Source organism: Nerophis ophidion, linkage group LG17 (genome assembly GCF_033978795.1).
Source record: "Nerophis ophidion isolate RoL-2023_Sa linkage group LG17, RoL_Noph_v1.0, whole genome shotgun sequence".
Taxonomy (NCBI): Eukaryota; Metazoa; Chordata; class Actinopteri; order Syngnathiformes; family Syngnathidae; genus Nerophis; species Nerophis ophidion.
Genome location: NC_084627.1, coordinates 18,035,970 through 18,049,188, shown reverse-complemented (window position 1 = coordinate 18,049,188; position 13,219 = coordinate 18,035,970). Strand labels below are relative to the sequence as shown.

The following is a 13,219-nucleotide window of genomic DNA, read 5'->3' as shown; positions in this document are numbered from 1 at the left end:
CAAGACTGCTGCTACTTTTAGACATCCAGTCTCTAATTTCGCCTATCCATCCTCAGCCTCCCCTCCCCTCCTTATCTGCTCTGGTGCCCTCTTACCCAGAATGCAGCGCAGGCTCAGCCAGGCTATAAAAAGGCATAGCGTGGGGGAGGGAGGGCTGCCGTTCAGCAGGAACCGCGCACAACCCTCGCTTGTGGGGATCACCAAGGGACGGCAGCCAGCCCCTCGCTCTGAGAATCTGGAGACACAGGACAGGTGAGTATGGAGGAGGTAGGAGGAATGAGGGGGTGTCTTCATCTTCAAGTCTTAAAGAGGGCGGTGTAAATAAGAAGGCAGGGTTGGCATCGTCTGTCACAGAGAGAATGCATGAAGGGGAAACACGAAGGCATGGTTGACATCCATGGTGAGAGCAGCGGTACAAACACCAATAAGGAAAAGACATCGACGTTAAGATGGCAGGATTGACTGCATTTTGATGTCACAATGTTAGAGAATGCATGAGTCTATGCATTAGAAGGTGCAGATGTGAAGATGTCTAAGCTGTTGCTCAGCTTGTTTCATTATGACATACTTGAACTACAGGTCCTGGTGAAGGAAGACAGGATGGTGCCTGAAAGAAAATGTGCAGATACAGTGGGGCAAAAAAAGTATTTAGTTAGCCACCGATTGTGCAAGTTCTCCCACTTAAAATGATGACACAGGTCTGTGATTTTCATCATAGGTACACTTCAACTGTGAGAGACAGAATGTCAAAAAATAAAATCCAGGAATTCACATTGTATAAGAATTTATTTGTAAATTATGGTGGAAAATAAGTATTTGGTCAACCATTCAAAGCTTTCACTGATGGAAGGAGGTTTTGGCTCAAAATATCACGATACATGGCCCCATTCATTCTTTCCTTAACACGGATCAATCGTCCTGTCCCCTTAGCAGAAAAACAGCCCCAAAGCATGATGTTTTCACCCCCATGCTTCACAGTAGGTTTGGTGTTCTTGAGATGCAACTCAGTATTCTTCTTCCTCCAAACACGACAAGTTGAGTTTATACCAAAATGGATACATGGATGATACAGCAGAGGATTGGGAGAATGTCACGTAGTCAGATGAAACCAAAATAGAACTTTTTGGTATAAACTCAACTTGTCGTGTTTGGAGGAAGAATACTGAGTTGCATCCCAAGAACACCATACCTACTGTGAAGCTTGGGGGTGGAAACATCATGCTTTGGGGCTTTTTTTCTCCTAAGGGGACAGGACGATTGATCCGTGTTAAGGAAAGAATGAATGGGGCCATGTATCGTGAGATTTTGAGCCAAAACCTCCTTCCATCAGTGAGAGCTTTGAATAGTTGACCAAATACTTATTTTCCACCATAATTTACAAATAAATTCTTTAAAATTCTTATAATGTGAATTCCTGGATTTCTTTTTCACTATGATGAAAATTACAGACCTTTGTCATCATTTTAAGTGGGAGAACTTGCACAATCGGTGGCTGACTAAATACTTTTTTGCCCCACTTTATGAACATGTGTAAGGTCTCTCTCAAAGTGTTAGAAAAGAAGGCGGGATTGACCTTTGTTTCAGAGGGAGAAGATGTCCAGTCAGGGAAATGAAGGCAAGGTTGACTTCAACTTAATACAACAAGTAGAAGGTGCAGACTGGAAAAAGAAAGCATGGGGGAAGACCAAGTATGGGTCAAAGGGAGGAGGTGAAGGCATGTCTGACTTTGTTTTTGTGTCACGAAGCAGAAAACTGCAGGTTGACTTTAGCTCCAGAAAGAAGAGATGCAGTCAGGGAGATGGACTTCTTCAACTTTGACGGAGAAAGTGGAAAATTTACTTCAATTTTGGCCGTAGAAGCAATGCAGTAGAATTTTTACTGCATGCCAAACAACAAAAGGTACAAAGAAGGCAGGGTAGACTTCAGCTGTGGATCATAGAGTGGTAGTGAAGGCAAAACTGACTTTTAATTCGTATGTCCCAGAGAGGAAAAGGCAGGTATGACTTTGGATATAAAGAAAGGCTGTCTCGTTAAGACAAGGAAGGATAAAATTGACTTCAACTCTGTTTGGATGTACCTTAGTGAAGTGAATTATATTTATATAGCGCTTTTCTCTAGTGACTCAAAGCGCTTTACATAGTGAAACCCAATATCTAAGTTACATTTAAACCAGTGTGGGTGGCACTGGGAGCAGGTGGGTAAAGTGTCTTGCCCAAGGACACAACGGCAGTGACTAGGATGGCGGAAGCGGGAATCGAACCTGCAACCCTCAAGTTGCTGGCACGGCCGCTCTACCAACCGAGCTACACCGCCCCACCTACACCTTAAAAACATTAGTATTGCAGTGATACTATCGGAAGTATACTGTATATAAAGATCAAATGCATTAGTTGTGCTGCCGTCATTTCTCCTTCGCAATCAATCATATCCATTCATTAAAGGCCATTTTAACTCTTCTATCCCATGCAAAACCTCACTAATGCTCATTAAGAGCAGCAGCTTTATCGACCCCTGGCAGCGTTGAAGGAATTCAGGCTGCATGCTCTGACTTCATCTCCTGTTCACAAACACCACCACCCACTGCGCTGACGTCAAAGGGGTCCTCCATTCCCCCACTTAAAGGGCCACTTCGTAGTAACAGGATTCTGCACAAGGAGAATGAACCACTTTGCCTTTATGTGCCTTCGTAGTCCATGAACGCCTCACTCTTTGGACACACTATCCCCCCCTGACACTTGACAGCTGCGGGGGCTTTTTTTAGCGGGTTAAAAAATAGGAATAAGACAGAATAAGGTGGGTGAGGTGCATAGTTGACTCCTCAAGCATGTTCATAATAAAATGTAAGCTATGTTCTGTTTCTATCTTCACTATATTTACATTTTTTTTGGGTCCTGAACAAAATCACTACTGCACGACAGTAAAAGTTAAACTCCTCTATAAGTCATATTCGCCAATAGGCTTCGTGCTGACTCAGCCAACGATGACCTTTAGGAGCAGAGGGGCATAAAAGTGGACACCTTAAACCAGGGCTCCTCAATCATTTGTTGTTACGGCCCACTCTCCAACATGATGTTAAAGTAGTATCTTTGTCTTTATAATTGTTATTGCGAAGTAACTGGTTGTTAGTAAGTACACTTCTGCAGAAACATTGTATCCTTATTAACATTAAATAAAACAAAAACAAAAATGAAATGTAGATCAACTTACAAAAAAGAATAACTTATTTAGTCATTTAGTCGGTAGCAGACTAAAAAATATTTCAAGTGCATCAATTTGCCTGAAATTATTTGTTTATTAAATTCAATAAACATTTTCCATTCAGACATTTTCTACCGCTTGTCCATTTTGGGGGGGGGGGGTTCTGCCCCCCGCGGCCCCGAATAAACATTTGACCAAATTTTAAAAAATTATGTAAACTACAACAGTTTTACACCAACTTGAGCATTTATAAACTGAAAAATAAAGTTAAATAAACTAAATAATACATTCAAATTAATCAGCAATAAGAACTCAGGAGCACAACATTTAAAACACACAAATCAGTAACAATTTGTGATTATTTGTTTTCATAAAAAGGTAGTTTGGAATAATGGCTACAATGAACATGTTATACAGTGCACAGCTTTTCCAACTGGGATTTAAAGCATGATACTGATAAAGCACCCCCTTCCCAAACCACGTTAAACCCAGATTCCGATCTAACAAAGGTCTTAACTTATTCTCCTTCTATGCCACATCAATATAAAAGTAAGCATCTCTATCCTCCTTCAAAACCTCACTAAAACACTTCCAGGCAACTACAACCCTAGACTAACACCCTCCCCCCACCACAGCCCACCTCCCCGGATTGTAAAAAATCAAATGTATATACTTGTTCTTATGCTTTCTGAGCTCACTATGTCCACTACTTGCTGTACATATCCTACCAAGTCAGACCTACACTGTTTCAATATCCATTTCTCTGATGACGTAATTGTTGATGACTGAAGTGCTGATATCAACCAACCCACCCCCTGGATTGTAAATATTGTAAATAATTCAATGTAAATACTCTGATGATTAACTTGCGTGATGACTGTATTATGCTGATAGTATATATTTGTACCATGAATTGATTTACGTGGACCCTCCCTGACTTAAGTTGAAAAACTTATTCGAGTGTTACCATTTAGTGGTCAATTGTATGGAATATGTACTGAACTGTGCGATCTACTAATAAAAGTCTAAAAGTCTCAATCAATCAATTCTGAAGAGGACTGCTTTAAAACTAACACCGGTAACCATTAAGTCAAACTTCAACCTCAGCAATATCAACTTACTGATTTTTATATTGAAATCAGCAATATTACGTGGATGTATATGAAAAAGTGCAATCCCTTTAACTAGACTCCCCTCTACCCCTCTACGTCCTTCTTTTACGGGCCTGTCCGGGCTGTCCGGACGGGGTTTCTTAAAAGCCTCAAATGTCCGGCGTTTTGAGTCAGGGTTGTGTGTATTTTCAATGTAAATACCGTATTTTCCGCACTATGAGGCGCACCTAAAAACCTCAAATTTTCTCAAAGGCTGACAGTGCGCCTTATAATCCGGGGCGCCTTATATATGGACCAATATTGAGCCACAATAAGCAGTAGAAATGGATGGATGGATGGATGGATGAGTGGATGGAGGCCTCGCAACTACGGTAAGCAGCCGCCAACTTCATTTTCCCCCGTAGAAGAAGACGGGCGCTTCTTCTTCTACAGCCGCCGACCTTATTTTCCCCCATGGTGTTTTGTAACATGCATCCAGAGACTGTTAACCACTTGTTTTGGACTTGTGAAAACACTTCATCACTATGGCAGGGCATCTGTCGCTTCATCCTGGACAATATTCATGACAAATTTGTGCTTTGCTTTAAAAGATGTGAGTTTTGGTTTTACATTGTATGAACAAACATTTGAAAAGGAATTCTACCTTTGCAACCTCATTATACTATTGGCTAAGTTTTATATTCAAAAATGTAAGTTTCTCATTACCCGACCTGTCTTTTGTGCCTTTAAAAAAGATTTTGAACTTTACTTTAAAACGCTCTCTACCTCTAACAAAAAAGCTGTGAAAACGATGATGCTGTTCCAAATTTAAGTTATTTAATGAATCTGAATGAGCCTATGGCTTTGCACCTAGTTTATTTTATATACAGTGGGGCAATAAAGTATTTAGTCAGCCAACGATAGTGCAAGTTCTCCCACTTAAAATGATGACAGAGGTCTGTAATTTTCATCATAGGTACACTTCAACTGTGAGAGACAGAATGTGAAAAAAAAAAAAGTTTGTAAATTATGGTGGAAAATAAGTATTTTGGACAACCATACCAACGATACATGGCCCCATTCATTCTTTCCTTAACACAGATCAATCGTCCTGTCCCCTTAGCAGAAAAACAGCCCCAAAGCATGATGTTTCCACCCCCATGCTTCACAGTTGGTATGGTGTTCTTGGGATGCAACTCAGTATTCTTCTTCCTCCAAACACGACGAGTTGAGTTTATACCAAAAAGTTCTATTTTGGTTTCATCTGACCACATGACATTCTCCCAATCCTCTGCTGTATCATCCATGTATCCATTTTGGTATAAACTCAACTCGTCATGTTTGGAGGAAGAAGAATACTGAGTTGCATCCCAAGAACACCAAACCTACTGTGAAGCATGAGGGTGGAAACATCATGCTTCGGGGCTGTTTTTCTGCTAAGGGGACAGGACGATTGATCCGTGTTAAGGAAAGAATGAATGGGGCCATGTATCGTGAGATTTTGAGCCAAAACCTCCTTCCATCAGTGAGAGCTTTGAATGGTTGACCAAATACTTATTTTCCACCATAATTTACAAATAAATTCTTTAAAATTCCTACAATGTGAATTCCTGGGATTTTCTTCGCATTCTGTCTCTCACAGTTGAAGTGTACCTATGATGAAAATTACAGACCTCTGTCATTATTTTAAGTGGGAGAACTTGCACAATCGGTGGATGAACAAATACTTTTTTGCCCCACTATATATTTTTTTTACATTCTATTTTTGTTACTTTGAATTTACAAACCCATGGGGCTGTTTTGTACTGTTTTTATAATGTTTTATACTGTTGAACTATTTTGATTGGTTCTCTTCTGTTTGTTAATGTTGAAGTTTATTAAAAAAAAAAGAAAAAAAATATCCAGCCATCCATTTTCTACCGCTTGTCCCTTGTTCGCCTATATTGACACCGGGTTGTTTAAAAGGTCTGACTGGGAAGGATTGTTCTCGTCAACCAAACTATGTCCCGCCTTCTTCCTCATACTTAAAGTTTACCAGCAATAACAGGAAACTAATGAACTCGCAGTTAATTGTGATTAATTAACGCGCTGCTACACTAATTCATGTTCTTGCTTTATCAACCTGGAAGATACACGCCGCCGTTCCAGAAAAAAACTAACACGTTTATCGTCTTTTTGTGTGTCTTTTAGCTGAAGGAAAGCACGCAGCCGACGCTTGAAAATGGCAGGTACGTAACAGGGGAGATTAATATCACTCATTCAACACAAAGTGTACGATTTGATGAGGCGTAAACACGTCAGTATTCGCTTTTTAAGAAGCGGATGAGTTGACACATAAAGGGCTGTTCGTATACTTGGAACACTGCTCCCCTCTTCTGGCCGTTTGGGGGATTGCAGCAGCGTCACATTTATTGCCATATTGAATTTAATGAACACGCTCTAATATATTCACCTTAACGAAAAATACAGCCAAATGTAATGAATGTAGATTATTTTTTTTAAATACAGTGGTTATTTGTTGATCCGGTCGTTGCCATGGTAACACTGTTGTAGTAATAGCAGAAGGCAACACAATGTCAAGCAGCTAAAAGCAGCAATGGGGAACACATGCACTTCTTGGGACACTATTTCGCCACACGGTTTGTAACAATCCTTGTTTTCTGGTCTGTTATCACACCTATTTGTATCTTTCTTTTATCTATTTCCAGAAAAGATTAAAGATGCTAAAATTATCTTTGTGGTCGGTGAGTACGAGCAAACATTTGTAAACATAATTTAGAAGTAACCCCCACAGCGCATGGATGAATGATATTCATTTAATTCTCCAGGTGGTCCCGGTTCCGGTAAGGGGACCCAGTGTGAGAGGGTGGTGGCCAAGTACGGCTACACTCACCTGTCGTCAGGGGATCTGCTCCGCGCCGAGGTCAGCTCAGGCTCGGAGAGGGGCAAGCATCTTCAGAGCATCATGCAGAGGGGAGAGCTGGTGCCGCTGGTAAGAGGATGATCCTCCACACTAATGAAAACACACACAAAATTGTCATTTTAGACGCATTCTGCAGCCTGATAATGTGAAACCCACACTGAAATAAGGGAAAAGCTGCCTTTAAAGGCCTACTGAAATGAGATGTTCTTATTTAAACGGGGATAGCAGGTCCATTCTGTGTGTCATTCTTGATCATTTTGCGATATTGCCATATTTTTGCTGAAAGGATTTAGTAGCGAACATCGACAATAAAGTTCGCAACTTTTGGTCGCTATTAAAAAAGCCTTGCTTGTACCGGAAGTAGCAGACGATGTGCGCGTGACGTCACGGTTTGTGGAGCTCCTCATATCCTCACATTGTTTAAAATCATGGCCTCAAGCAGCGAGAGCGATTCGGACCGAGAACGCAACGATTTCCCCATTAATTTGTGGATGAGGATAGTGAGAGTGAAGGACTAGAAAAAAAAAAGACAGGGCAGTGGGACCGATTTAGATGTTACTAGACACATTTACTAGGATAATTCTGGAAAATCCCTTATCTGCTTATTGTGTTACTAGTGTTTTAGTGAAATTATATAGACGTACCTGAAAGTCGGAGGGGAGTAGCCACGAGGGTGGTGACCGCCAGTGTCTCTGAGGGAAGCCACGTTTCTTGACGAGGCGAAGCGAAGGCAGCCGGTCGGGCCGGGCTGAGCTTTTTTCCGCCCTCCTCCACCGTGGAAGCATCCCACGTTTGGGGGCGGCCGGTCGGAGGAGGCAAGAGAGTCCGCAGCTGCCTCTTTGACAGGATCACGAGGAACGACGCAAGCTCCGCTCATGTCTACGGTAAGAGCCGACTTTTTACCACAATTTTCTCACCGAAACCTGCCGGTTGACATCTGGTAGAGAACCATGTTCGCTTGACCGCTCTGTTCCATAGTAAAGCTTGACCTTCGGGAATGTAAACAAGGAAACATTGGCTGTGTTTGTGTTGCTAAAGGTAGCTGCAATACACCGCTTCCCACCTACATCTTTCTTCTTTGACGTCTCCATTATTAATTGAACAAATTGCAAAAGATTCAGCAACACAGATGTCCAGAATACCATTTAATTATGCGATTAAACCAGATGACTTATAGCTAGGATTGGGCTGGAACAAAATGTCTGCTACAATCCGTGACGTCACGCGCATGCGTCATCATACTGACATTTTCAACAGGATACTTCACGGAAAATTTAAAATTGCAATTTAGTAAACTAAAAAGGCCGTATTGGCATGTGTTGCAATGTTAATATTTCATCATTGATGTATAAAATATCAGACTGCGTGGTCGGTAGTAGTGGGTTTCAGTAGGCCTTTAATGTTGAGGACGTTGCAACAAAGACAATTACTGTGAATATACACTATATTGCCAAAAGTATTTCGCCACCCATCCAAATTATGAGAATCAGGTGTCCTAATCACTTGGCCCGGCCACAGGTGTATACAATCAAGCACTTAAGCATGGAGACTGTTTCTACAAACATTTTTGAAAGAATAGGCCACTGTCTGCAGCTCAGTGATTTCCAGCGTGGAACTTTCATAGGATGCCACCTGTGCAAGAAATCTGTTCGTGAAATTTCCTCGCACCTAAATATTCCAATGTCAACTGTCGGATTTATTATAAGAAAATGGAAGAGTTTGGGAACAACATTAATTTAGCCACAGAGTGGTCGGCCATCACCAAGTCTAATGCAAAGTGTGGGATGCAGAGGTGTAAAGCACGTCGCCACTGGACTCTGGAGCAGTGGAGACGGCTTATCTGGAGTGATGAATCACATTTTTCCATCTAGCAACCTGATGGGCGATTCTGAGTTTGGAGGTTGCCAGGAGAACGCTACATTTCGGACTGCATTGTGCCGAGTGTGAAATTTGGCGGAGGAGGAATAATGGTGTGGGGATGTTTTTCAGGAGTTGGGCTTGGCCCCTTAGTTCCAGTGAAAGGAACTTTGGATGCTCCAGGATACCAAAACATTTTGGACAATTCCATGCTCCCAAACTTGTGGGAACAGGTTGCAACAAGCCCCTTCCTCTTTCAATATGACTGTGCACCAGTGCACAAAGCAAGGTTCATAAAGACATGGACGATAGAGTCTGGTGTGGATGAACTTGACTGGCCTGTACAGAGTCATGACCTGAACCCAATAGAACACCTTTAAGATGAATTAGAACGGAGACTGAGAGTCAGGTTTTCTCGACCAACATCAGTGTGTGACCTCACCAATGCGCTTTTGGAAGAATGGTTGAAAATTCCTATAAACACACTCTGCAACCTTGTGGACAGCCTTCCCAGAAGAGTTGAAGCTGTAATAGCTGCAAAAGGTGGACCGACATCATATTGAATCCTATAGGTTAGGAATGGCACGGCACTTTCAAGTTCATTTGTGAGTCAAGGCAGGAGGAAAAATACTTTTGGCAATATAGTGCATGTTACAACAACGTTGAATTTTCTGAGCTAACATGTACACACCAATGTAATGGCGTCTAAGTGGAGGGTTAAGTGGGGAAGTGGTACTTGGGCCGCTAGGCATTGGTAAATGTTGAGAATTCAAATATGTAAGGTATATAAAGACCATGTCACAAATGTTAAAAAAATAAATATAGCTGTGAAAGTTCAATAATAAGTTTGCTTGAATCTAGTGAGCTCTGAGTATCTAACAATAGAAAAGCACAATATAAATCTGATCCATTATTATTATTATTATTATTATTGTCTAACTACCTACACTCCCTATCAAAAATACAAAATGGTTTGTTCCACCGAGATAGCAAACGTAACTTTGAACACTTGACTCAACACAGACGCCATAACATCATTAATCGTCCATAACTGTGTTGCCTTCAAAGACCCTCAAGTAAAGTTAGAAACAGGTGACACTAGGTTTTAAAGATGGATGGAAGCATAACTCCTAGGAGATGCTCTACTAATAATATTTTTTTCATGCTACCTAAGAAAACCTACTTTGGCCTGGAAGTGCAAAAAACTTTCAAATGTTATGAAACAAATTACAATTATAAAAAACAAGACAAAAAATTTACATTGTAAGGTTTGTTTCTCGGTTTTCTGAAATTGTAAAGTGTTAAATATTATTTTTATTTTGTTTTCAGTCATTTGTTTTTGGAATTTGAAAGTGTTTTGCACTTCCAGGCCACCGTAGATCCTGACTAGATTCATAATCATATTTAAGTGAATAATAACAAGTTATATAGTATTACTTATATTCCTATTCTGACCACTTGGTGAATCTGTTGGCACTTTTTTTTTTTTTTAAATATGTAGGGAGGTTTATTTAGACATGTTCTAGTTTTGATACGTTAATCCCATCTTTAAAAAGTCAAAAACCGGATTAAGGTTATGTTTTTGAAAGGTTTTGATCAAATCCATGCAATTAGTTTTTTCGTGTACATAAACATACGAGGTGTGTGTGTATGGAGCAGCAATCTTGGTTTTAGGGTGGCATAGGTGGATAGGAGTTGTGTGTATGGGGGCTCAAAATTTGGCGCTATGTCCCTGGGCATCGCCAACTTGTGGCCTGGCGTGCGTATTACAGGATGTTTCCCCATGAAAATACCCTTTATCTTTATTCCTACCTATTTTTTTTTTTATATTACCTATCATAATACGTTTATTGTCGAACATAACCTGTTTTTCTGCGATTGGTTTGGTTTTATTACACTGAGTGAAGTGTTGGTTTGTGTGTTCAGGACACCGTCTTGGACATGATTAAGGACGCCATGATTGCCAAGGCAAGTGTCTCCAAAGGCTTTCTCATCGATGGCTACCCCCGTGAGGTGAAGCAGGGCGAGGAGTTCGAGAAGAAGGTAAAGATCAGTTTTTTTTGGGCTAGTGCGCTTTATGACCACATTTGAGTGACATATTCTACGTGTCCACAGATCGGCAAACCCTGCCTGCTGCTGTACGTGGACGCCAGAGCCGAGACCATGGTCAAGAGGCTTCTGAAACGCGGCGAGACCAGCGGCCGCTCGGACGACAACGAGGAGACCATCAAGAAACGTCTGGACCTCTACTACAAAGCCACTGAACCCGTCATCGCCTTCTACGAGAAGCGAGGCATCGTCAGGAAGGTGAGCGAAAAACTACCAATTCCTAAATTGTTATGAACCGCTTTGATGTCGTCATCGTCATCGTCATCTTGCCCCACCCAGGTCGACTCTGAGCTTCCCGTGGAGGAGGTCTTCAACCAGGTCTCCAAGGCTATTGATGCCTTGTAACAATACCACATTGAGAACAGCTGGGTTAAGTAGAGTTGTCAGCAGACAACGTGAACAACTACAACGAAGCCAAACAGCCATAAACGATGACAGAATTCCAAATGAAAAAAAATTAAGACAAATGTTTTAAAATTCTCACAAATTTAACTAAATGACGCTTGCTGACTTAATTTTCTTATACTTTAGGCGTATTTTTTGCCCAGCCCTCAAGACTTGATGAACTAATCTAAACTACACTGATAAAATGTCAACAAGCACACTTCTAAAACTGCTTGCTTTTGGAAGTTGTTTTGACTGGGAAATTGAGGAAAATGCTCCCCATTTTAACGAAAGTAAACCTGAATGAAAAGACGGCAAACACTTCAGGATTCTGGAAGTAGTTTTTACCTCATCTTTTCGTCTAAAAATGGTTGCAGTTTTAACAAAAGTAAACAACCTACATGAAAAGTCAGCACAAACTATTGGAAGTTGTTTTTTTGCATTATGTCTAAGAAATGGAAGTGACAAAACACAAACATGTCGACGCATTCACATCATTTTAGCAAAAGTAAACAGCTGAAATGCAAAATTTGAGTAATCCAGTTTTTAGCTTCCTTGTAATTATCAGTACATAATGTGCCTCTAATCCAGCAGTTACAAATAAGGTCATAGAGTAATCTGACATTGCAGCAACACAAAATCTGTTTGTCGATATATATAAATGTTAACCATTTTGTGCCAACTACATGAACATTGTACTTATTTATTTTCCTTCGGCGAGTACTGCTCTACAACACCGCTGTCAACGTTGTCCAAGAGCACAGATTCACTTATGTAAATAAAGGTGCAAAAAGACTGCATTCTAATAAAGATAACCTATCTACGTGTATGATTCTTCTATTGGCCATATTTAGATTATTTGACAACATGATCTGGAAACAGGAAGTGCTCCTCTTCAGAGACACAATAGCATGGCTGACCCGCAGTGTGTGTTACCACAGCTTTTTCCTCCGTTCATTGCACGCGTCAACAGGTATCCGGACTATCCTCCAAGGAGTGAAAGGGGGGCTAACAGGAAAATAGGCATAAGCACTTCCACAAAGTCATCTTGAATGTGTGGAATGCTGCTCTTTCACTAATAAAAGGGGAGCAAACAAGAGGCTGTGCACTAAATCACGTACGGCTGCATAAGACAATGAAAGAGGAAACGTAGCGCGTGCCTGTCACGCCGCATACAGGACAGACACATTAAGGCCCAAACTGTTAAACTGGGAATAGGTTTTGAAGTCCTTTACTGTTAAATTGGCAGTGCATGTTGTAATTCCTTTAGCGCCCTCTTGTGGCAGGAAGTCAAACTACTATGGATGCATAATAACCACCTGCATCAAGTTAAATATATTCTTGGAAATGTAGTTTTAGCCATTTTTAAACTAGATTTGCATGATGTAGTTTTTGCTATACTTAAACTTGATTTACATAGAACTGAAATTAACTAGTGTAAGCTTTTTGACCAAGGAGCCCAACTTTTGCACTACAGAGGGGGCTGAGACCCACTCAAATATTAACATTGATATACTAATCCAAATCTAGATTGCATTTATATACAATATATGCAGCTAAACTTCCTACAGTTAAACAAGAAAACTATCAAATGATAGGAAAGCATGTGTTACAAATATTATCAGGCTATAAGGTCAGGCTGATTACAAAAATAAAG

The 13,219-nt window shown here is 40.8% G+C and overlaps 2 protein-coding genes across 5 annotated transcripts in view; both read left to right on the top strand.

Annotated features, from left to right (window-relative positions):
- The window catches only part of gpsm1b (G protein signaling modulator 1b), a 92,095-nt gene extending 85,578 nt beyond the window's left edge, over positions 1–6,517 (top strand). For all 4 annotated transcript variants that reach the window (XM_061876420.1, XM_061876419.1, XM_061876418.1 and 1 more), the window contains 2 exons: positions 57–252; positions 6,480–6,517. The gene's annotated coding sequence lies outside the window, so the exon portion shown is untranslated. The remainder of the gene's footprint in view (positions 1–56; positions 253–6,479) is intronic.
- Positions 108–12,385, top strand: ak1 (adenylate kinase 1). Its single transcript, XM_061876423.1, has 7 exons — positions 108–252; positions 6,480–6,517; positions 6,998–7,033; positions 7,118–7,281; positions 10,996–11,112; positions 11,185–11,376; positions 11,458–12,385. Exons 2-7 carry the CDS (start codon positions 6,511–6,513, stop codon positions 11,521–11,523), a joined length of 582 nt encoding a protein of 193 aa, XP_061732407.1. The 5' UTR covers positions 108–252; positions 6,480–6,510; the 3' UTR covers positions 11,524–12,385.
- The last annotated feature ends 834 nt before the right edge of the window (positions 12,386–13,219 follow it).

What these genes read in the sequence shown, in the direction of transcription:
- ak1 (XM_061876423.1), top strand. An exon ending in GGGGAGAGCTGGTGCCGCTG is followed by an intron (nt 7,282 to 10,995) that starts GTAAGAGGATGA and finishes TTGTGTGTTCAG; the next exon opens with GACACCGTCTTGGACATGAT. An exon ending in GCGAGGAGTTCGAGAAGAAG is followed by an intron (nt 11,113 to 11,184) that starts GTAAAGATCAGT and finishes ACGTGTCCACAG; the next exon opens with ATCGGCAAACCCTGCCTGCT.